Here is a 24,794-nt window from a genome sequence, read left to right as displayed (position 1 = left end):
CTCGTTTTGCTGAGCAGCGGCCGCCAGTGATCATTCGTACCGCTGCTCCTTCCACGTCACTTGCTTCGGCCCTCTCCTGACACTTGCGTCCACCTCGCTAGTCCTCATTTGCGTCGTCCTGCAACTTTCACTGAATATTAGGGTTCACAGTGTTACTGACAGGGTAGGTCAAGGCGGTCTGACGACGCATTCTTAAAAAGGGGCATCCACTCGCCTCCCGATACGTCTCACCCACACACACAAGATCTCATTGGTGGAGGCTGGGATCCACTGATCAGAGACTGGAGATCAGCGGCTCACGTGAAGGATCCGCAGATCATCACCCCTACTCTCAGACGGATGAGTTCAGCGAAGTTGCAGGACGACACAAACGGGTGACGGCGTCACCTCAGTCCACGGGGCCCTGCTCACAGGTCCACGCCGTCATACAACCTGCACACCTCCGCCTCCTAACACATCCCTGCACCCACAAGAAACACCTGCAGAAGACAAACACTACAGAGGGGCCCTGCCTCCGTGTCCTGCACGCCTCCATCTGTAGAGGCCACGTTCACACAGTCCTGCACCTTCGTGTGTAGCCCCTGCACAAGTCAATTAGAACAAACTCTCTTCCCTCTGTGCTGATAAAGAGACGTTCCAGGCCCAAATCTTGAGGCTGCACTACCGAGAGACCTTGTGTGGCTCCAAATGATCATCCGCATCAACATCTACACCTTGCTTGGCCTGAACAGTCGTGCGTCCAAGTGTGGACATTGCTGCGGGCGGCCATTCACACTGCCCTGGAGAGATATCAGAACAAGACGTTGTCAGGGTCTCTCAGTGGTGCAGCCTCAGGCTTTGGGCCGGGAACATCATCTTATATAATCTCTTCTCAAGTTTTATCCTGAACATGTGCAGGTGATAAGCGGTCCCTGCTGCGCGCGCAGCCGCCAGCCCTTACAGCAGGAGAACTTCAGTTTCTGCTACAATTTGCAATGAGATCTCATTGCAGTTCTCCACCTGGCCAGCAGGTGGCACTAGAACATTGCTACATATCTGAATAGTGATCTGTGGCCCCGGCTCCGCCAGCGGCTCTGAAAAATATTCTCTGTCTGGTTAGATCTAAATCTCCACGATTCCATCATCAATCTCTGAAAAAATATAGCAACTGCCCACTACAGGGGGCACATCTGCAGGCCCCCCTCAGAGGCCATTACTGGGGGGACATTTCCTTCATGTGACCCCTGCACACAGTGTCCCTACCATGTGATCCCCATCTACCACTGCGTGCAGGGATGCGGTCCCTTTAAGGAAATGCCCCCCCCTACACAGTCGCACAATCTACAAATCCTAAGTGCTGCCCCCTACAGGTCATGAGTGCGGTGCCCCCTGTACAGCACTGTGGGCACACAGGTGGCACAAGGCTTGTTCTGAATGGCACTAGAAGAAGTGAGGCCTCTGATCGGTATAGGCAGGATCCCCCACTACCACAAGTCCAACAGATGGAGGCGTCCTCCGGCCCCCCAGTCCACATATGAGCCGGAGACTCCAACTGTGCGAGCGGAAGTCTGCCCCAGAAACATGGCAGCCGCTCAGCGTCCAAAACAACCACTTGGCACAGATCGTACAGTAAGAAAGGTTGGGGCCCCCGGGGCATCGTGTCCTGCAATGCTTGCTGTGTCCATGGCCCCCGACCAGTGCAAGTCCAGAACATCTGTCGTCAGGAGCTCAATGTCCCATGACTGCGAGATGTGGCGCGCAGTCAGCAGATACCCCGGGGTCCTGGAGTACAGCCCCTCCATGGTGGCGACTGGTCAAGACACTACATGCGTGGATGAGCCACTCCTGCACATGGGGAGTCGTCAGCTGCCGTGGCAGACCAGACACTTCATCAGAAATGGTCCGCCCGTGCCCGGAACGGTCAAAATGTTTCGGTCAGTCACCAGACAGAACCCTTCTAGCCCCGGACAGACCTGCATAGAAAGGGTTAAGCACCCCCCTGGTCTCTGGGTATGCTTGTGTCACAGTAAATTTCCCTCCCCTCCCCCAAGCACCAATCTTATGAACCCTTGAATCAAGATCACAAGATCCGGGGTGCAGACCGGTCGTTGGTCAGGGTTCGGCGTAAGCGCACTCCTCTACGTATGGATGCCAGCATATCCCCTGCTGGTGGTTCTGACCCGCTCCCTCCACCGGCCGGGGCAGGAATCTGACTCTTGTCTGGAGCTGAAGGGAAAGGGAACTGCCCGTCCCCTAGAGCGTGCGCTCCTGCGACGAGCTCCCCGATCTTCTCCACCAGACTGTGCCGATTGGCCGCCAGAAGACCCCCTCCCATGTCTTCCTCATCTGCGGGGGCCCCTCCATAAACAGACATCTCTCCCGCACCCCCCCAGGCTGCATTGGGGAGACTGAGGCGCTTGGGGGAAGACTTGGCAAAGTCTAGGGGGCTTCCATCATCAGCTCCGAGATAGAAAACACACTCTTCACTTCCAACGCGAGAGCGCCCCCCCAGTCCTCCACTGGGAGAGTCGGGCACAGTGGGTGTTCTTACTGGCACAATAGGGGGGCGACATGGAATGGGTCCGGCGTTAGATAAAGTGCGTCTGACGGTGGGTTTGGTGGAAGGAGTGCGCCTTATGGTGGCCACACCTGGCGTCGAGCCTGACTGCGTGGGAGGAGGTGCAGATCCAGAGGGAGGCATGGCAGTGGGCAGACCGGCTGTGGAGGCTGGCCGCTTGGTCTGAAGCATCCGGCGGTAGTTCTGTGCCAGGCTGCTGCTCCGGGGAACCGTGGACGAGCGGTCAAAGTCCCCAGAGCCGTCGCCGTCTGCGTCTCCATTCACCGAGTAACAGTCGTAGTCAGAACCTGTGCGAGGACAAACAGCGGCAGGTGAGGACGGAATGGGGGAGGGGAATCACAGCCGGTGCTGAATTAAAGGGGTATTCTGGTTGTTAGAAGTTCTCTCTAATCCACAGGATAATTATCAGATCAGTGGGGTCCTACCGCTGGGACCAACAACCATCACGAGAACAGGGGTCCCAACTGAAATGAATGGAGCGGCCAGTCGGGCGTGTGTGGCCGCTCTACTCATCTCTATGGGAGTTCCGGAGAAAGCAGAGAGAAATGAGAGCGGCCGCGCACGTGCCTGACTGACTACTCTGTTTATTTCAGGGGGCTGCAGGGGGTACTCGTGACCAATGGAAGTCTTTGCGGTAGGACCCCCAGCGATCTGATAGTTATCCCCTATCCTGTGGATTTGATATCACTTCTAACAACCAGAATACCCCCTTAATTCTTTGATGGTTTCTCCCATTTACCTTGTGAGGGGATGGTGTCCTCGGAGCAGGAGGGGGTGGTAGTTTGGGTGCTGTAGCCACTAGAATACTGCAGGGAGTCACGGCTGCTCTTCTGGTGCTCCAGACTCAGACCGCGGGTCAGAACCATGGCCAGGTCACTGGCAGCGGGCGAGACCTCCTCCCCGTGCTGCAAAAGCATGAGGGTCACTAGATACATGGAGTTCCAGGCTTTACATTGCTAGATATATGGGAGGTCTAGAGGTTAGAGGTGCACTTTATATTACTAGATATATGGGGGTCCGGGGTTAGAGGTGCACATTATATTACTAGATATATGGGGGGTCCGGGGTTAGAGGTGCACATTCTATTACTAGATATATGGGGGGTCCGGGGTTAGAGGTGCACATTATATTACTAGATATATGGGGGGATGGTGCACTGTATGTACATAACTTTACCTCCTCTGTTGGTCTTACCTTGGCAGCAATGACAGCGGGGGACATCCGGGGCCGATAAGGGTCCTCCATGCCCGGGTAGCTGGGGCCCAGCTCTGCTTCCCTCAGGTGTTCCACGCGGTCCTTTCTGCGCTGCATTGAACACACTGGCGGAGTCTCATACGGACTTGACCGCGACCAATCCTGTACAAGATAAAGCATTAGAAGTCTCCAGATTACTTAATTTTCCCTGCTATTCTCAAGACGTCTGCTTGCTTTCTATGAATAGGAACAGTCTCCTGTATATCCAGAGGCTGATAGTTTGTAACAATGTATTAGTCTGGAATCTTGGCATTGTCTGGACCAGACACATTGTAACCAGAAAGGAATTTCAAAGCTGTTCAAATTCACTGACAGCAAGCAGCTATCTAGAACTAGAAACACACTGCATTGACAGCGGGCAGCCTCCTTGGTGGGGCCGTCGGATGCTACCTACTGATGTGGGGGAGCTGCACTCGCTGACAGACTGGCAGGTCTCCGAGGCCTCAGAAGATGCAGAGCTGGAGGACTTCTGATGGAGAGAAGAACACATGAGAGCTGCAGGCACCAGCGCCCCCCTGCACATCCCTGCACCCCCGCGGGCACACTTACCTGGCTCGTGATGTCTGAGGGCATGGGTGATGGCGGCTTGGAGTAAGTGGCTTCATGGGAACTGCATCCAGAGTCCTGGGAGGAGGTGCTCACCAGCCGCTGGGCTCCTCCTGTGCACTGCGGGAGGCTGCGATAGCGACACGCGGAACCCGGTGACTGGGGGTGCGAGGCAGCTTGCCAGGAGGGGGCAGTCTTTGTACTGTGGTAAATGGTCAGAGCATTGATGACGTGAGACAGCGGGACAGAATATGTACACATATAGTGATGGGGCCGGGTGCAGGGGGGCTGCCAGACCACTTACCTACACATACTGGACTTGCGGGACCCTGAGCTGCTGGGCGAGGATGGGGGCGTCTGATAGGACCAGGAGTAGTCCGATCCCTTCAGATCCTTAATTACCTGCCAGAAAAGAGGATTATAGCGGACCTGTCGCTGCTGCACAAGAGGGGAGGTAGCAGAGCCGGCCGCTGCAGCAGCCAATCAGAACAGACGAGGAGAAGCTGCAGCCGCCGTCTCTCATTTATCTTCAGTGTCTCGTCCTTTATTACAATCATATAAGATGACGGAGCGAAAAACGCCGGCCAACGGCAGTCCCAGATAAATGAAGATTCATCTCTCACGATGAGACCTTCTGCAACTTCCTAATTTAGGATTCATTTCCTCAACGTTCTCAAGATCTCTGCTTGCCGTGCTCTTATCCCGACTGGACACTTCAATCCTCGGTAAATGATACATGGCGTCTGAGAGTCGCACTGCTGATGGGCTTGGCTCATGGCGAATTATCTTGAGAGGATCCAACTGTAACCAACCCTCAGCTGTGAGAAATATTAAGTCTGGCTAAGTTTAATCCTCCTAATATAAACTAGAATGTTTGCAGTCTTTGACAACAAGCAGAGATCTTGATATGGTTAAGGATTTGAAACCTAACATGTATCAGAGCACTGGAGAAGGTCTCACTTGTGATTTACATGGGTCTGCTGTGATGATCGGGGGGGTTTACCTGTTCACTGGCTGCAGGCAGTTTGTGAGGTTCGTCGCTCAGCAGCATCAGGTCGTCAATTATTGCCTGCAGATGCGTCACCTCCCCGAGCATGTGGATCTCTCCATTCTGAAGCAGAAAAACATACGTCATGAAGAAGAGGCGTCATGTGGTGTGGCACCTCGGCGTCATGTGGTGTGGCACCTCGGCGTCATGTGGTGTGGCACCTCAGTGTCTGTCACTCACCACCACCGGCTGTAACAGTGTGACGAAGGTGCAGAAGCGCCCGCGCTCCTCGATCAGCGCCCTGCGCACCGCCATCTTCTCCGTCTCCTCAAGCAGCAGGTACATGTCGTTTACGTCTTGCAGCGCGTGGTCCAACTGCGGCTGCAGATCCCCCTTTCCTGCAGGAGAGAAGATTATGAGAGACAGGGCAGCAAGGCACACACGGCCACCGCCAGGCGGATGAGGCCCATATACCCAGCAGGTGACACCACTGCGGGCGTACCAATGTCTGACTATGGGGGTATGAATGATGTGACTTTGACCAAGAGAGATCACTAGCGGTAAGAGGAAATCTCTTGGCCACATGGTTGGTCAAGTGCCACTGTCACTCTGTTGTTGCAAGAGGTAGGGTCACAGCAGTCAGAGAGGTCGGGGAATCACAGCAGTCAGAGAGGTCGGGGAATCACAGCAGTCAGAGAGGTCGGGGAATCACAGCAGTCAGAGAGGTCGGGGAATCACAGCAGTCAGAGAGGTCGGGGAATCACAGCAGTCAGAGAGGTCGGGGAATCACAGCAGTCAGAGAGGTCGGGGAATCACAGCAGTCAGAGAGGCCGGGGAATCACAGCAGTCAGAGAGGCCGGGGAATCACAGCAGTCAGAGAGGTCGGGGAATCACAGCAGTCAGAGAGGTCGGGGAATCACAGCAGTCAGAGAGGTCGGGGAATCACAGCAGTCAGAGAGGTCGGGGAATCACAGCAGTCAGAGAGGTCGGGGAATCACAGCAGTCAGAGAGGTCGGGGAATCACAGCAGTCAGAGAGGTCGGGGAATCACTGCAGTCAGAGAGGTCGGGGAATCACTGCAGTCAGAGAGGTCGGGGAATCACAGCAGTCAGAGAGGTCGGGGAATCACAGCAGTCAGAGAGGTCGGGGAATCACAGCAGTCACAGAGGTCGGGAATCACAGCAGTCAACATAGTCACAGCTGTCAGAGGACATAACAGAGGTCAATAGGGTCACATCTTATATGTGGGCCCCTGTGGCCCTGGCCCAGCGGACGGTCACTTACCTAGAACTTCTACAGGATGGAGCGGAAGGCAATGCAAGAGAAAAGGAAAGTTAGTGAGAAACAGGCATGCAAGTAGAGGTCCCCCAACCGCCAATGCACCTTCACTCCAAGGATCACAGAAAAGCTGCAGCAAGGAAACGGTTAAAGACACACCAACACACTGTAACCAATAAAATGTACAGGGGCGCGGATGATGGTGGTGATGATGGTGGAGGTAGAGATAATGGTCTCTATGATGATGAGGTTGGTAATAGTGATGATGATGGTGGTGATGTTGGAGGTAGAAATAATAGAGGTTATGGTGAGGATGATGGAGACAGAGATAATGGTGGTTATGATGAGGATGATGGTGGTGATTATGCTCGAGTTGCACGCACCTTTACGGGCTTTCTTCTGCAGCTTCAATGTATCAGAGGATTTCTTCTTAATCTCGTGGCGTGCTCGCTTGTATTCTGTGAGGAGAAGCAGAATTTGGGGATTGTGATGTCTTGTGCCTCCTGTGGTCCAGGGGGGCTCTGTATTTCGGGAGGATATGACGTGCACATGAAGGGATATGTGGTAACTGCTGCACCGTCTCCTACACTTATCGGGGCAGGCTGGAAGGGCAGAGCGTTACTGTGGGGGGAGGAGGGAGGGTAACCGGGTGATGGGGTCAGGGTGATATAAGGGGGGGGGGGGGGGTATGAGGGGATGGTGTGGGAATGATATGGCGGGAGGTGTGAGGGTGATGTGCTTTGGGGGTCCCTGGAAGGGGAGGAGAGGGGGGTAATGTGGTGGGGTGGTATGAGAGGATGGGGGTGATGGGGGGCTCTCCTCACCACGTGTGTGCTCCTTGTCCAGTGTATTTGCCGTCTTCTTCCAGTCTTCGATCCGCTCCTGCAGAGGAGTTATTAAGCTCTCCAGGAGGGCGCTGCAGAGAGAGCAGATCCAGGGATAATGGGGGGCACTCGGAAATAAGGCTTCAAGGTTACACAGAGGAGCAAAAAGCTCGGGGGCCTCGCTGCCGTGTGTTATACCCCCCCCATCTGCCTCTCCAGAACCACGCCGTGGGGAAAATGAAAGGTGACCTGCACTGGACCCCTTCTCTTTTCTCCAGGCCCACACTATTCTCCCCGGGCCCCTCCTAATCTCCTGGAACCCCTCCGTTTCACCCTGGGCCCCTCATTTTGATCTCGAACCCTTTCTTTTTCCCCTGGGCCCCTCCTTTTCTCAGTGGGCCCCTTCTGTTCTCCTTCAATCCCTCCTCTTCTCCGTGGACCTTTAACTTTCTCCTCAAATCCCTCCTTTGCTCCTCAGGCCCCTTCCCCTTTCATTTCTCCCTGGGTCTCCTTAGCCCCCCCCCCCCGGGCGGATCATCCCCTGATACTTCCAGTACTGTACCCCATATCTGACACTTGTCTGCCAGTTGTGGCGCGATTTGTGCCAGAAGATGAGGCCCCCTGCGCGTTCTTACTTGGTGAAGTGTCGGAGCTTGCTCTCAATGCTGCGGTGCCTCATACACATGCGGGTGAGGGCAGATCCGATGTCACGCGTGGCTCCTGCAAAACCAAAAGGTCAGTCAGAGTGCATCCGAGTCAACTATAACGTGCGGACACGACCGCGGCGGCACTCACCTCGGGTATTGGTCGCCATGTCTGCCACTTTCTGAAAAGCATCAAGGAAGGCGACAGCCGCCAACACCGTGGTCCTGAGGAGACAGAGGGTCAAAGACACCTTGAACTTTGCAGATGGCGCTCTCTGCATAATACGAGGCTAAACCGCCACCCCAAAATATCACCCTAATACACGACACACTGGGCGTCAGCACAGGAAAGTATTAATCAGGTGTTCCACACCAAATCACGCTTGTATGTGGGCGCTGTATGATGTGGGCGCTGTATGATAGACGCATGATGTGGGCGCTGTATGATAGACGCATGATGTGGGCGCTGTATGATAGACGCATGATGTGGGCGCTGTATGATAGATGCATGACGTGGGCGCTGTATGATAGATGCATGACGTGGGCGCTGTATGATAGATGCATGACGTGGGCGCTGTATGATAGACGCATGACGTGGGCGCTGTATGATAGATGCATGACGTGGGCGCTGTATGATAGACGCATGACGTGGGCGCTGTATGATAGACGCATGACGTGGGCGCTGTATTATAGACGCATGACGTGGGCGCTGTATGATAGACGCATGACGTGGGCGCTGTATGATAGACGCATGACGTGGGCGCTGTATGATAGACGCATGATGTGGGCGCTGTATGATAGACGCATGATGTGGGCGCTGTATGATAGACGCATGATGTGGGCGCTGTATGATAGATGTATGATGTGGGTGCTGTATGATAGATGTATGATGTGGGCGCTGTATGATAGATGTATGATGTGGGCGCTGTATGATAGATGCATGATGTGGGCGCTGTATGATAGACGCATGACGTGGGCGCTGTATGATAGACGCATGACGTGGGCGCTGTATGATAGACGCATGATGTGGGCGCTGTATGATAGACGCATGATGTGGGCGCTGTATGATAGACGCATGATGTGGGCGCTGTATGATAGATGTATGATGTGGGTGCTGTATGATAGATGTATGATGTGGGCGCTGTATGATAGATGTATGATGTGGGCGCTGTATGATAGATGTATGATGTGGGCGCTGTATGATAGATGCATGATGTGGGCGCTGTATGATAGATGCATGATGTGGGCGCTGTATGATAGATGCATGATGTGGGCGCTGTATGATAGATGTATGATGTGGGCGCTGTATGATAGATGCATGATGTGGGCGCTGTATTATAGATGCATGATGTGGGCGCTGTATGATATCATTCAATAGTTTTTATAGTTTTTTTATATTATAAGGTTATATTACATATGTTTGTATAACATTTGATAATAAACAGAACATTTATTTCAGTTTCTTCGTATTATTTTCATTTGTCAAATAGAGCGATTGAATTATACTATGTTAGTAATTGTAAAATAATCATTGTGATATATAGTTTTTTGTTGTTGTCAATATATGTACACAAAGACCCTCATGTACATGTGTACTCACACACATCTGTCAATGTCTCATCCATATATTAACAACCACAAATATAGAAATAAATTATAAATAACATTTTGAGTATGTGCGTAGAAACATAAATCTACAATTGTACATACAGGCATCCACACACTATCTATACAATATATCTATATTACATACATCTTGGACTATCTGTATATGCGCATGTACCCATGTTACTCGCACACAATTTGTCATCATATCTATGCATTTATTATATGCATATATATTTGTAGGAACAGTAGTGGATATACAGTGGATATAAAAAGTCTACACGCCCCTGTATGTGTCCTCTATATATACAGTGGATAGAAAAAGTCTACACGCCCCTGTATGTGTCCTCTATATATACAGTGGATAGAAAAAGTCTACACGCCCCTGTATGTGTCCTCTATATATACAGTGGATAGAAAAAGTCTACACGCCCCTGTATGTGTCCTCTATATATACAGTGGATATAAAAAGTCTACACGCCCCTGTATGTGTCCTCTATATATACAGTGGATAGAAAAAGTCTACACGCCCCTGTATGTGTCCTCTATATATACAGTGGATAGAAAAAGTCTACACGCCCCTGTATGTGTCCTCTATATATACAGTGGATAGAAAAAGTCTACACACCCCTGTCAGGTTTCTGTGATGTCAAAAAAAATGAGACAAAGATAAATCATTTCAGGATTTTTTCCACCTTTAATGTGACCTATAAACTGTACAACTCAATGGAAAAACAAACTGAAATCTTTTAGGGAAGAAAAAAGATAAAAATAAAAGAATCTGGTGGTATAAGTGTGCACACCCTTAAACTAATACTTTGTTGAAGCACCTTTTGATTTTATTCCAGTCTTTTTGGGGACGAGTCTATCAGCATGGCACATTTTGTCATTTTTTTGCAAAAACCCTCCAAATCTGTCAGATTGCGGGGGCATCTCCTGGGCACGGCCCTCTTCAGATCACCCCACAGATTGTGAGGGCATCTCCTGGGCACGGCCCTCTTCAGATCACCCCACAGATTGCGAGGGCATCTCCTGGGCACGGCCCTCTTCAGATCACCCCACAGATTGCGAGGGCATCTCCTGGGCACGGCCCTCTTCAGATCACCCCACAGATTGTGAGGGCATCTCCTGGGCACGGCCCTCTTCAGATCACCCCACAGATTGCGGGGGCATCTCCTGGGCACGGCCCTCTTCAGATCACCCCACAGATTGCGAGGGCATCTCCTGGGCACAGCCCTCTTCAGATCACCCCACAGATTGCGGGGGCATCTCCTGGGCACGGCCCTCTTCAGATCACCCCACAGATTGCGAGGGCATCTCCTGGGCACAGCCCTCTTCAGATCACCCCACAGATTGCGAGGGCATCTCTTGGGCACAGCCCTCTTCAGATCACCCCACAGATTGCGAGGGCATCTCCTGGGCACGGCCCTCTTCAGATCACCCCACAGATTGCGAGGGCATCTCCTGGGCACAGCCCTCTTCAGATCACCCCACAGATTGTCAATCAGATTCCGGTCTGGGCTCTGGCTGGACCATTCCAAAACTGTAATCTTCTTCTGGTGAAGCCATCCCTTGGTTGATTTGGATCTATGCTTTGGGTCGTTGTCCTGCTGAGAGATGAGGTTCCTCTTCATGTTCAGCTTTCTAGCAGAAGCCTGAAGGTTTTGGGCCAATATTGACCGGTATTTGGAACTGTTCAGAATTCCTTCCAGCTTAACTAAGGCCCCAATTACAGCTGAAGAAGAACAGCCCCTTGGCACGATGCTGCCCCCGCCAGGCTTCGCTGTGGGGATGGGGTTCTTATGGTGATGGGCAGGGTTGTTTTTGCGCCAAACATATTTTTTGGAATTATGGCCAAAAAGTCCCACCTTGGTTTCATCAGACCAGAACACCTTTTCCCACATGCTTTTGGGAGACTTCAGATGTGTTTTTGCAGAATGTTGCCCGGCTTGGATGTTTTTCTTGGTAAGGAAAGGCTTTCGTCTTGCCCCTCTACCCCATAGCCCAGACATATGAAGAATATGGAGATTGTTGTCACATGTCCCACACGGCCAGTACTTGCCAGATGTTCCTGCAGCTCCTGTAATGTTGCTGTCGGCCTCTTGGTCGCCTCCCAGACCAGTTTTCTTCTTGTCTTTTCATCAATTTTGGAGGGACGTCCAGTTCTTGGTGATGTCCCTGTTGGGCCATATTTCCTCCACTTGATGATGACGGTCTCCACTGTGTTCCATGGTAGATCTAATGCCTTGGACATTCTTGTGTCCCCTTCTAACAATGAGACCCCTCTGATGCTTTGGAAGCTCTCTGTGGACCGTGGCTTCTGCTGTGGGATGTGACCAAGAACATTTCAGGAAAGACCAACTAGAGCAGCTTTAGATCAGAGGCCCTTTACATGACGGCCGGTGTATGCTGACTGCTATCTAACAGGATTCTGAATGTGATTGCTTCATTCTGAACACAGTTACGTCCCCAGTTATAAGAGGGTGCGCACACTTATGCAACCACAATATTTTAGTTTTATATTTTTTCTTCCCTCCACCTAAAAGATTTCAGTTTGTTTTTCAGTTGAGTTGTACAGTTTATAGGTCACATTAAAGGTGGAAAAAGTTCTGAAATGATTTATCTTTGTCAGAATTTTTTAAAGCACAGAAACCTGACATTTTAACAGGGGCGTGTAGACTTTTTATATCCACTGTATATATAGAGGACACATACAGGGGTGTGTAGACTTTTTATATCCACTGTATATATAGAGGACACATACAGGGGCGTGTAGACTTTTTATATCCACTGTATATATAGAGGACACATACAGGGGTGTGTAGACTTTTTATATCCACTGTATATATAGAGGACACATACAGGGGTGTGTAGACTTTTTATATCCACTGTATATATAGAGGACACATACAGGGGTGTGTAGACTTTTTATATCCACTGTATATACATAACATATACACACACATATGCATTCATCCCAAGTATTAATGAATTGGTTATTATATATCTTTATAAAATAAATATGACAGGTAAATAATGTTAATGTCAGTCTAGAAAATCATCTATAGATTAAGGGGCAATCAGTTTGGTGTGGTGTTTAGGTAGTTCGGCTTCCATAGAGACCAGTATTTTTTTTGTTTTTCCTAAAGATAGTGAATATGATGCATATTTATTTTCCATACTGTGTGCGTATGAGACCGATGTCCGTACTTCTGAGATGGTGGGGATTTCTCGGCTTTTCCATTTTTGTGCTATGAGGCTTCTTGCGGCCAGAATTATATGGGATCCCACCGTTTTGGTATGTTGTGGAATAGGTTGATTTTGTAAGAAACATAAAGCATAAAGTCGGGAGATGGTTGGATATTTATATGGAGCATCTTGATTAGTTTTTCAAATACAGTTTTCCAAAAAGTTTGAATTTTTGGACATGTCCACCATAGATGAAGATAGGTTCCTTGGGCTCCACAATTTTTCCAGCACAGATCAGAGTAGTTGGGATCCATATGGTTTATTTTTGCCGGTGTTAGGCGCCATCTCAGAAGGATTTTTCGAGAGAGTTCACACTGGTGCATTCCTTTGGATATTTCATTAGTCCAGTTGAACGCAGATCTCCAATTTTCGGGAGAATAGGTTGTTCCTAGGTCTCTTTCCCATTGTAGTATATATTTATCTTCACTATTGTTAATATCAACATAAAAGTTAGAAATACCTTTCGTTATAGGATTTTGAGTAGAAAAAAATGTAAATACAGATATAGGAAAAATGTGGTCGTTGATCTGGATTTGTGACAAGGAGTGTCTGATTCTTAAATATTTGTAGAAATCTGTTTTAGGTAACTGATATTGGGAAGCTACATGGATAAAGGAGTGTAATTTGTGTTGGTTATTTGGGTCGGTTAAGTCTTTAATTCTTTTTATTCTTATTTTTTCCCAGTTAGAAAGGTTGATATTTGGACAAATTGTTTTGATATATTTAATTGGTAATTGTAACATGTTAATTTTATTAGATATGGGGTATTTTTTTTATATAATTTTCTCAAGTAGTTTGTGTGGCCTTTATACTTAAAGAGAATTTGTGTTGTTCTTTTTTTTGTGGTATAATTGTATTGAGTATAATAATAGGGTCTGATTTTAAACAATTTTCTTCTATTTGAACCCAATGTCTTTTTTCCGTTTCAGCATTTGTCCACCAGTGTTTTGCTTTATAGTAGTTCTTTATATTCGGTAGTCCCATGCCTCCCATTTTCCGATGTTGTGTCATAGTTTCTAAGTTAATTCTGTTTTTTTTATTTGTCCATTTAAATTTGGAAATTTTATTTAGTAGTTTAATAAAAAGGGAATTTTTGATTGAAATGGCAATTGTGTGGAACGTATATAGAATAGAAGGAAGGATGAACTTTTTGAACAAGGCTATTCTGCCAGCCCAAGATAGCTGTATTTTTGTATATAAGAGAAATTTTTGGGGTATAGAAGATAGTAAGGGTTTATAATTTTCTTTATATAAATTTTGACTGGTGGATGTGATATATATATATATATATATATTTTTTGTTGTCCCATTATTATGGGAATGATGTGGTTAATTCTAATTGTAATTTACGAGGAATGTTTATGTTAAAAATGTGTGATTTATTTTCATTTATTTTGTAGTACGAAATCCTATTGAAATTGGATAAAGTAGTTTTTAGTGTATTAAGTGAAATATTTTGTATTTTTAGTGTTAATATTATATCGTCAGCGTATAATGTAATTTTTGTTCTGTTGTGCCTATTTTAATACTTAGTATTTGGGAGTTTATACAAATTGTTTCGGCTAGGGGTTCCGAAAATTAAAAGGAGACAGTGGGCATCCTTGTCTTGTACCGTTACCAATAGTAAAGGGTTCTGAAAGGTAAACGGAGTAATAGACTCTTCCTGAAGGATTGGAATATAATGCCATAATGGCGGAATTTATATGGTCAGTTAATCCAAGTTTGTGTAGTACAGATTTTAGATATCCCCAGTGTATCCTGTCAAATGCTTTTTCAGCGTCTAATGATCGGAAGAAAGAAGGGACATTTAGTGATTTACAATGTTGTAGGAGATGAATTATTCTGCGTGTAGCGTCAAAGGTTTGTCTTCCTTTAATAAAGCCTACTTGGTCTTGGTTAATTATCAAGGGAATAATATTAATTAATCTATCTGCTATCATTTTTGCATATATTTTGATGTCCGTGTTAAGTAGAGAAATTGGGCGAAAATTAGGTGGTGTAGTAGGTTCTTTCCCTGTTTGGGGTAAGGTTAGGATTGTGGCTGTTAACATTTCTTTAGGGAAGGATTGTGTTTTAGCGGCTAGATTTAATATTGTTTCTAAATTGGGTGTTAGCTCTTCTGCAAATATTTTATAATATCTATTAGTGAGGCCATCTGGTCCTGGTGATTTGTCTAGTTTTAATTGTTTAATAACATTTAGGATCTCTGTTTTATTGAATGGCATATTAATAGAGTTGAGTTGTTTATCATTTATTTTTGGTAGATTGATAGATTTCAGAAAGTTTGTAATATCAGTGATAGTTGGTTGAATGATATTTCGGTCATTTTTGAGGTTGTATAATGAGGAATAATATTTTTAGAATTTTTTGACTGTTGTTATTATGTGGGAGCTGTATTATAGATGCATGATGTGGGCGCTGTATTATAGATGCATGATGTGGGCGCTGTATTATAGATGCATGATGTGGGCGCTGTATTATAGATGCATGATGTGGGCGCTGTATTATAGATGCATGATGTGGGCGCTGTATTATAGATGCATGATGTGGGCGCTGTATTATAGATGCATGATGTGGGCGCTGTATTATAGATGCATGATGTGGGCGCTGTATTATAGATGCATGATGTGGGCGCTGTATTATAGATGCATGATGTGGGCGCTGTATTATAGATGCATGATGTGGGCGCTGTATTATAGATGCATGATGTGGGCGCTGTATTATAGATGCATGATGTGGGCGCTGTATTATAGACGCATGATGTGGGCGCTGTATTATAGATGCATGATGTGGGCGCTGTATTATAGATGCATGATGTGGGCGCTGTATTATAGATGCATGATGTGGGCGCTGTATTATAGATGTATGATGTGGGCGCTGTATGATAAATGTATTATGTGGGCGCTGTATGATAAATGTATTATGTGGGCGCTGTATTATAGATGTATGATGTGGGCGCTGTATTATAGATGTATTATGTGGGCGCTGTATGATAGATGTATGATGTGGGCGCTGTATTATAGATGTATGATGTGGGCGCTGTATTATAGATGTATTATGTGGGCGCTGTATTATAGATGTATGATGTGGGCGCTGTATGATAGGTGTATGATGTGGGCGCTGTATGATAGATGTATGATGTGGGCGCTGTATGATAAATGTATTATGTGGGCGCTGTATGATAAATGTATTATGTGGGCGCTGTATGATAAATGTATTATGTGGGCGCTGTATGATAAATGTATTATGTGGGCGCTGTATGATAAATGTATTATGTGGGCGCTGTATTATAGATGTATGATGTGGGCGCTGTATTATAGATGTATGATGTGGGCGCTGTATTATAGATGTATTATGTGGGCGCTGTATGATAGATGTATGATGTGGGCGCTGTATTATAGATGTATTATGTGGGCGCTGTATTATAGATGTATTATGTGGGCGCTGTATTATAGATGTACGATGTGGGCGCTGTATTATAGATGTATGATGTGGGCGCTGTATTATAGATGTATTATGTGGGCGCTGTATGATAGATGTATGATGTGGGCGCACACATCTCAATCCTGTTCCAGACTCCACTGGCACACTGTAAAAAATGCTCAGCTGTGCGAGTTGGACAAGGTCAAAACAGATATTTAGACTATGGCTGCAAAAAAGAACATTCCTATTCAATGACAGAAAGTCTAGATATTGAAAATAGTTAAGAAGGTAAACTTGAAAGGGGAGTTTTATCAAAACTGGTGTAAAGGTAAACTGGTTTAGTTGTCCACAGGAACCAATCAGATTCCACCTTTCATTTTCCAAAGAAGCTCTGAAAAATTAAAAGTGTAATCTGATAGGTTGCTACGGGCAACTAAACCAGTTTACCTTTACACCAGTTTTGATAAATCTCCCCCGAAGTCGATTAGAAAGTGGCAGACGTCATGCAACAAGGAAGGTTTATGACGTTACACCGGCCCTTTAAAAAGAGAAATGTGTCAGTCCAGTGTAAGAGGAAGGGTCTGCAGCAGTTCTGCCCACAGTAACTCCCTGCACTATCACGAGCTGCAGGTCAGAAGGCCACCTTCTGGGTCACTTACCTGAGCTGCGAGTGGAGTTTTGTGGCTTTAGAGCTGAAGTCCTCCCAGATAGGGTAAGAACTCTGCAAATGGAAGAAAGACACAAAGTAAATTATAAGACGTCACCACCTAATATACAAAGTGTACTGCCGCTATAACATGAGCTCAAACACAGGGAGAGGGAGCACAGCGGGAGTACCTGGAAGTATCTACTGAATAGTGAATGCAGCTCTGGAGTATAATACAGGATGTAACTCAGGATCAGTACAGGATAAGTAATGTATGTACAAAGTGACTGCACCAGCAGAATAGTGAGTGCAGCTCTGGAGTATAATACAGGATGTAACTCAGGATCAGTACAGGATACGTAATGTATGTACACAGTGACTGCACCAGCAGAATAGTGAGTGCAGCTCTGGAGTACAATACAGGATGTAACTCAGGATTAGTACAGGATAAGTAATGTATGTACACAGTGACTGCACCAGCAGAATAGCGAGTGCAGCTCTGGAGTATAATACAGGATGTAACTCGGGATCAGTACAGGATAAGTAATGTATGTACACAGTGACTGCACCATCAGAATAGTGAGTGCAGCTCTGGGGTATAATACAGGATAAGTAATGTATGTACACAGTGACTGCACCAACAGAATAGTGAGTGCAGCTCTGGAGTATAATACAGGATGTAACTCAGGATCCGTACAGGATAAGTAATGTATGTACACAGTGACTGCACCAGCAGAATAGTGAGTGCAGCTCTGGAGTATAATACAGGATGTAACTCAGGATCCGTACAGGATAAGTAATGTAATGTATGTACACAGTGACTGCACCAGCAGAATAGTGAGTGCAGCTCTGGGGTATAATACAGGATGTAACTCAGGATCCGTACAGGATAAGTAATGTATGTGCACAGTGACTGCACCAGCAGAATAGTGAGTGCAGCTCTGGGGTATAATACAGGATGTAACTCAGGATCCGTACAGGATAAGTAATGTAATGTATGTACACAGTGACTGCACCAGCAGAATAGTGAGTGCAGCTCTGGAGTATAATACAGGATGTAACTCAGGATCAGTACAGGATAAGTAATGTATGTACACAGTGACTGCACCAGCAGAATAGTGAGTGCAGCTCTGGAGCATAATACAGGATGTAACTCAGGATGAGTACAGGATATGTAATGTATGTATACGGTGACTGCACCAGCAGAATAGTGAGTGCAGCTCTGGAGTATAATACAGGATGTAACTCAGGATCAGTACAGGATAAGTAATGTATGTACACAGTGACTGCACCAGCAGAATAGTGAGTGCAGCTCTGGAGTATAATACAGGATGTAACTCAGGATCAGTACAGGATAAGTAATGTATGTACACAGTGACTGCACCAGCAGAATAGTGAGTGCAGCCCTGGAGCATAATACAGGATGTAACTCAGGATCAGTACAGGATAAGTAATGTATGTACACAGTGACTGCACCAGCAGAATAGTGAGTGCAGCTCTGGAGTATAATACAGGATGTAACTCAGGATCAGTACAGGATAAGTAATGTATGTACACAGTGACTGCACCAGCAGAATAGTGAGTGCAGCTCTGGAGTATAATGCAGGATGTAACTCAGGATCAGTACAGGATAAGTAATGTATGTACACAGTGACTGCACCAGCAGAATAGTGAGTGCAGCTCTGGAGTATAATACAGGATGTAACTCAGGATCAGTACAGGATAAGTAATGTATGTACACAGTGACTGCACCAGCAGAATAGTGAGTGCAGCTCTGGAGTATAATACAGGATGTAACTCAGGATCAGTACAGGATAAGTAATGTATGTACACAGTGACTGCACCAGCAGAATAGTGAGTGCAGCTCTGGAGTATAATACGGGATGTAACTCTGGATCAGTACAGGATAAGTAATGTATGTACATAGTGACTGTACCAGCAGAATAGTGAGTGCAGCTCTGGAGTATAATACAGGATGTAACTCAGGATTAGTACAGGATAAGTAATGTATGTACACAGTGACTGCACCAGCAGAATAGTGAGTGCAGCTCTGGAGTATAATACAGGATGTCACTCAGGATCAGTACAGGATAAGTAATGTATGTACACAGTGACTGCACCAGCAGAATAGTGAGTGCAGCTCTGGAGTATAATACAGGATGTAACTCCAGTTCAGTACAGGATAAGTAATGTATGCACACAGTGATTGCACCAGCAGAATAGTGAGTGCAGCTCTGGAGTATAATACAGGATGTAACTCAGGATCACTACAGGATAAGCAATGTATGTACACAGTGACTGCACCAGCAGAATAGTGAGTGCAGCTCTGGAGTATAATACAGGATGTCACTCAAGATCAGTACAGGATAAATTATGTACAGTTCCTTGCAAAAGTATTCACCCCCTTGACTTGTTTTGTTACATTACAGCCTTAAGTTCAATGTTTTGTTCATCTGACTTTTTTGTGATGGATCAGAACACAATAGTCTAATTTGGTGAAGTGAAATCAGAAAAGTATATAAATAAAACAATTGTTTAGAAATAGAAAACAGAAAATTGTCCTGTGCGTTTGTATTCACCACATTGGTTAGAAAGCCCATAAAAAGCTCTGGTGCAACCAATTACCTTCAGAAGTCACATCATTAGTGAAATGATGTCCACCTATGTGCAATCTAAGTCATGAAGACCAAGGAACTCTCCAAACAAGTAAGGGACAATGTTGAGAAGTACAAGTCAGGGTTAGGTTATAAAAAAATATCCAAATCTTTGATGATCCCCAGGAGCTCCATCAAATCTATCATAACCAAATGGAAATAACATGGCACACAGCAAACCTGCCAAGAGACGGCCGCCCACCAAAACTCACGGACTGGGCAAGGAGGGCATTAATCAGAGAGGCAGCAGAGAGACCTGAGGTGACCCTGGAGGAGCTGCAGAGTTCCACCGCAGAGACTGGAGGATCTGTACAGAGGACGACAATAAGCCGTACGCTCCATAGAGTTGGGCTTTATGGCGGAGTGGCCAGAAGAAAGCCATTACTGTCAGCTAAAAACAAAAAGGCTCGTTGTGAGATTGTGAAAAGGCCTGTGGGAGACCCCAAAATGTATGGAGGAAGGGGCTCTGGTCTGAGGAGACCCCAAAATGAATGAAGGACGGGCTCTGGTCTGAGGAGACTAAAATTGAACTTTTTGGCCATCAAAGAAAACGCTATGTCTGGAGCAAACCCAACACATCTCATCACCCAAAGAACCCCATCCCCACAGTGAGACATGGTGGTGGCAGCATCATACTGGGGGACGGGACTGGGAAACTGGTCAGAGCTGAGGGAAAGCTGGATGATGGTAAATGCAGGGGCATTCTTGAGCAGAACCTGCACCTGCATGATCTGAGGCTAGGATGGAGGCTCACCTTCCAGCAGGACAATGACCCCAAACACACGGCTAAAGCAACACTTGACTGGTTAAGGGGAAACATGTAAATGTGTTGGAACGGCCGAGTCACAGCCCAGATCTCAATCCAATAGAAGATCTGTGGTCAGACGTAAAGAGGACCTTTCACTAGAATAAAACATCTAAACTGACTATACAGACATGTAGAGCGGCGCCCAGGGATCCCCCTGCACTTACTGTTATCCCCGGGCGCCGCTCCGTTCTCCCGGTATAGGCTCCGGTATCTACACATGTTCGGCTCCACCCAGGGGAACCTGCCGGCGTCTCCTTCTCCCAGGCTGTAGCGCTGGCCAATCGCAGCGCTCAGCTCATAGCCTGAGAGTTTATTTTTCTCTCAGGCTGTGAGCTGTGCGCTGCGATTGGCCAGCGCTACAGCCTGGGAGAAGGAGACGCCGGCAGGTTCCCCTGGGTGGAGCCTAACTATGAAGATACCGGAGGCTATACCGGGCGAACGGAGTGGGGCCCGGGGATAACAGTAAGTGCAGGGGGATCCCTGGGCGCCGCTCTACATGTCTGTATAGTCAGTTTAGATTTTCTATTCTAGTGAAAGGTCCTCTTTAAAGATTGCTGTTCACAAGCGCAAACATCCGACCTGAAGGAGCCGGAGCCGTTCTGCAAGGAGGAATGGGCAAAAACCGCAGCGGTCCGATGTGGCAACTGCTCATCGAGACTTATCCAAAGAGACTTGGAGCTGTGATTGCCGCAAAAGGGGCTCTACAAAGTACTGACTTTAGGGGGGTGAATAGTTCTGCACATTGACCTTTTCTGTTATTTTGTCCTATTTGTTGTTTGCTTCACAATTAAAAAAAACATCTTCAAAGTTGTCGGCAGGTTCTGTAATTACAAAAGAAAAAATGTGGGGGATTGGGTCAGCACAACCTGTATGTAGGTGCACATCACTATGGCGAAATACACTGCTCAAAAAAATAAAGGGAACACACAAATAACACATCCTAGATCTGAATTAATTAAATATTCTTCTGAAATACTTTGTTCTTTACATAGTTGAATGTGCTGACAACAAAATCACACAAAAAAAAAAAATGGAAATCTAATTTTTTAACCCATGGAGGTCTGGATTTGGAGTCACCCTCAAAATTAAAGTGGAAAAACACACTACAGGCTGATCCAACTTTGATGTAATGTCCTTAAAACAAGTCAAAATGAGGCTCAGTAGTGTGTGTGGCCTCCACGTGCCTGTATGACCTCCCTACAACGCCTGTGCATGCTCCTGATGAGGTGGCGGACGGTCTCCTGAGGGATCTCCTCCCAGACCTGGACTAAAGCATCTGCCAACTCCTGGACAGTCTGTGGTGCAGCGTGACGTTGGTGGATAGAGCGAGACATGATGTCCCAGATGTGCTCAATTGGATTCAGGTCTGGGGAACGGGCGGGCAAGTCCATAGCATCAATGCCTTCGTCTTGCAGGAACTGCTGACACACTCCAGCCACATGAGGTCTAGCATTGTCTTGCATTAGGAGGAACCCAGGGCCAACCGCACCAGCATATGGTCTCACAAGGGGTCTGAGGATCTCCTCTCGGTATCTAATGGCAGTCAGGCTACCTCTGGCGAGCACATGGAGGGCTGTGCGGCCCTCCAAAGAAATGCCACCCCACACCATTACTGACCCAATGCCAAACCGGTCATGCTGGAGGATGTTGCAGGCAGCAGAACGTTCTCCACGGCGTCTCCAGACTCTGTCACGTCTGTCACATGTGCTCAGTGTGAACCTGCTTTCATCTGTGAAGAGCACAGGGCGCCAGTGGCGAATTTGCCAATCTTGGTGTTTTCTGGCAAATGCCAAACGTCCTGCACGGTGTTGGGCTGTAAGCACAACCCCCACCTGTGGACGTTGGGCCCTCATATCACCCTCATGGAGTCTGTTTCTGACCGTTTGAGCAGACACATGCACATTTGTGGCCTGCTGGAGGTCATTTTGCAGGGCTCTGGCAGTGCTCCTCCTGTTCCTCCTTGCACAAAGGAGGAGGTAGCGGTCCTGCTGCTGGGTTGTTGCCCTCCTACGGCCTCCTCCACGTCTCCTGATGTACTGGCCTGTCTCCTGGTAGCACCTCCATGCTCTGGACACTACGCTGACAGACACAGCAAACCTTCTTGCCACAGCTCGCATTGATGTGCCATCCTGGATAAGCTGCACTACCTGAGCCACTTGTGTGGGTTGTAGACTCCGTCTCATGCTACCACTAGAGTGAAAGCACCGCCAGCATTCAAAAGTGACCAAAACATCAGCCAGGAAGCATAGGAATTGAGAAGTGGTCTGTGGTTACCACCAGCAGAACCACTCCTTTATTGGGGGTGTCTTGCTAATTGCCTATAATTTCCACCTGTTGTCTATCCCATTTGCACAACAGCATGTGAAATTGATTGTCACTCAGTGTTGCTTCCTAAGTGGACAGTTTGATTTCACAGAAGTGATTGACTTGGAGTTACATTGTGTTGTTTAAGTGTTCCCTTTATTTTTTTGAGCAGTGTACATATACAAACGGAAAATACAAATGTGATAGCACTCTACATCCAGCACTATGCCCTGCCTCCATGCTGGATGAGGCATTGGTGTACATTTTGGCCAAAGCGTAATAAGCCACTCACCACGTCAAGGTCGCCTCTATGAGTGGTCCCTAACACTAGTTCCTACCTGTTTATGGGCCATGATAGCCACACAAAATCCAGGGAATGCAGGTCAGCGTGCACGCCAAGCACACTCTGCTTTTAACCCCGTCCGGTGACAGCTTTCATCGGATCCAGGGATGCAAGTACCAACATGCATGCTGAGCCCACCATATACTTCTCCTGGAGCCATGTGCACCTACATACAGGTTGTGCTGACTGAATCCCCCACATTATTTCTTTGTAGTATATATTGGAGGCGTGGGAATCTCCTTGGAGTCATGCACACCTGACCAGTCAATCTGTCCTGGAGGCTGGTTTTAAAGTCAGTATAAAACTGAGTCTGCTTATATAGAACCTACCAGTAGCCATTTGGCTCCAGGAGAAGTATATGGTGGGCTCAGCATGCATGTTGGTACTTGCATCCCTGGATCCGATGAAAGCTGTAATGGCACCGGACAGAGAGTGCTTGGCGTGCACGCTGACCTGCGCTCCCTGGACTTTGTGTGGCTATCATGGCCCATAAACAGGTAGGAACTAGTGTTAGGGACCACTCCATAGAGGCGACCTTGACGTGGTGAGTGGCTTATTACGCTTTGGCCAAAATGTACACCAATGCCTCATTCAACATCCAGCATAGAGGCAGGGCAGAATGTTCTGTAATTACATGATGGAAACCAAAACACAAAAAAAGTCAAGGGGGGGGGGGGGGGGGTGAATACATTTGCAAGGCACTGTATGTACACAGTGACTGCACCAGCAGAATAGTGAGTGCAGCTCTGGAGTATAATACAGGATGTAACTCAGGATCAGTACAGGATAAGTAATGTATGTACACAGTGACTGCACCAGCAGAATAGGGAGTGCAGCTCTGGAGTATAATACAGGATGTAACAGGATCAGTACAGGATAAGTAATGTATGTACACAGTGACTGCACCAGCAGAATAGGGAGTGCAGCTCTGGAGTATAATACAGGATGTAACTCAGGATCAGTACAGGATAAGTAATGTATGTACACAGTGACTGCACCAGCAGAATAGTGAGTGCAGCTCTGGAGTATAATACAGGATGTAACTCAGTAACAGTACAGGATAAGTAATGTCTGTACAGAGTGACTGCACCGGCAGAATAGTGAGTGCAGCTCTGGAGTATAATACAGGATGTAACTCAGGATCAGTACAGGATAAGTAATGTATGTACACAGTGACTGCACCAGCAGAATAGGGAGTGCAGCTCTGGAGTATAATACAGGATGTAACTCAGGATCAGTACAGGATAAGTAATGTATGTACACAGTGACTGCACCAGCAGAATAGTGAGTGCAGCTCTGGAGTATAATACAGGATGTAACTCAGGATCAGTACAGGATAAGTAATGTATGTACACAGTGACTGCACCAGCAGAATAGGGAGTGCAGCTCTGGAGTATAATACAGGATGTAACTCAGGATCAGTACAGGATAAGTAATGTATGTACACAGTGACTGCACCAGCAGAATAGTGAGTGCAGCTCTGGAGTATAATACAGGATGTAACTCAGGATCAGTACAGGATAAGTAATGTATGTACACAGTGACTGCACCAGCAGAATAGTGAGTGCAGCTCTGGAGTATAATACAGGATGTAACTCAGGATCAGTACAGGATAAGTAATGTATGTACACAGTGACTGCACCAGCAGAATAGGGAGTGCAGCTCTGGAGTA

At 47.0% G+C, this 24,794-nt stretch overlaps 1 protein-coding gene across 2 annotated transcripts in view; it reads right to left on the bottom strand.

The window, feature by feature from the left end:
• Positions 1 to 1,808: 1,808 nt before the first annotated feature.
• MTSS2 (MTSS I-BAR domain containing 2) overlaps positions 1,809 to 24,794 on the bottom strand; it is a 30,030-nt gene continuing 7,044 nt past the window's right edge. Inside the window, exons 2-15 of one of the 2 annotated variants that reach the window (XM_040410020.1) lie at positions 17,027 to 17,088; positions 8,242 to 8,315; positions 8,082 to 8,166; positions 7,447 to 7,538; positions 7,006 to 7,080; positions 6,629 to 6,637; positions 5,586 to 5,743; positions 5,361 to 5,468; positions 4,662 to 4,759; positions 4,361 to 4,559; positions 4,206 to 4,280; positions 3,752 to 3,913; positions 3,297 to 3,462; positions 1,809 to 2,844 (exon numbers count right to left, since the gene is read on the bottom strand). In XM_040410020.1, coding sequence (XP_040265954.1) covers positions 2,060 to 2,844; positions 3,297 to 3,462; positions 3,752 to 3,913; positions 4,206 to 4,280; positions 4,361 to 4,559; positions 4,662 to 4,759; positions 5,361 to 5,468; positions 5,586 to 5,743; positions 6,629 to 6,637; positions 7,006 to 7,080; positions 7,447 to 7,538; positions 8,082 to 8,166; positions 8,242 to 8,315; positions 17,027 to 17,088 — 2,148 coding nt within the window. In that variant the 3' untranslated portion in view covers positions 1,809 to 2,059. The remainder of the gene's footprint in view (positions 2,845 to 3,296; positions 3,463 to 3,751; positions 3,914 to 4,205; positions 4,281 to 4,360; positions 4,560 to 4,661; positions 4,760 to 5,360; positions 5,469 to 5,585; positions 5,744 to 6,628; positions 6,638 to 7,005; positions 7,081 to 7,446; positions 7,539 to 8,081; positions 8,167 to 8,241; positions 8,316 to 17,026; positions 17,089 to 24,794) is intronic. The other variant, XM_040410021.1, reaches the window with a different exon arrangement.

Source organism: Bufo bufo, chromosome 10 (assembly GCF_905171765.1).
Source record: "Bufo bufo chromosome 10, aBufBuf1.1, whole genome shotgun sequence".
Taxonomy (NCBI): Eukaryota; Metazoa; Chordata; class Amphibia; order Anura; family Bufonidae; genus Bufo; species Bufo bufo.
The sequence above is the reverse complement of the archived record's forward strand: the minus strand, read 5'-3'. Positions and strand labels throughout refer to the sequence as shown.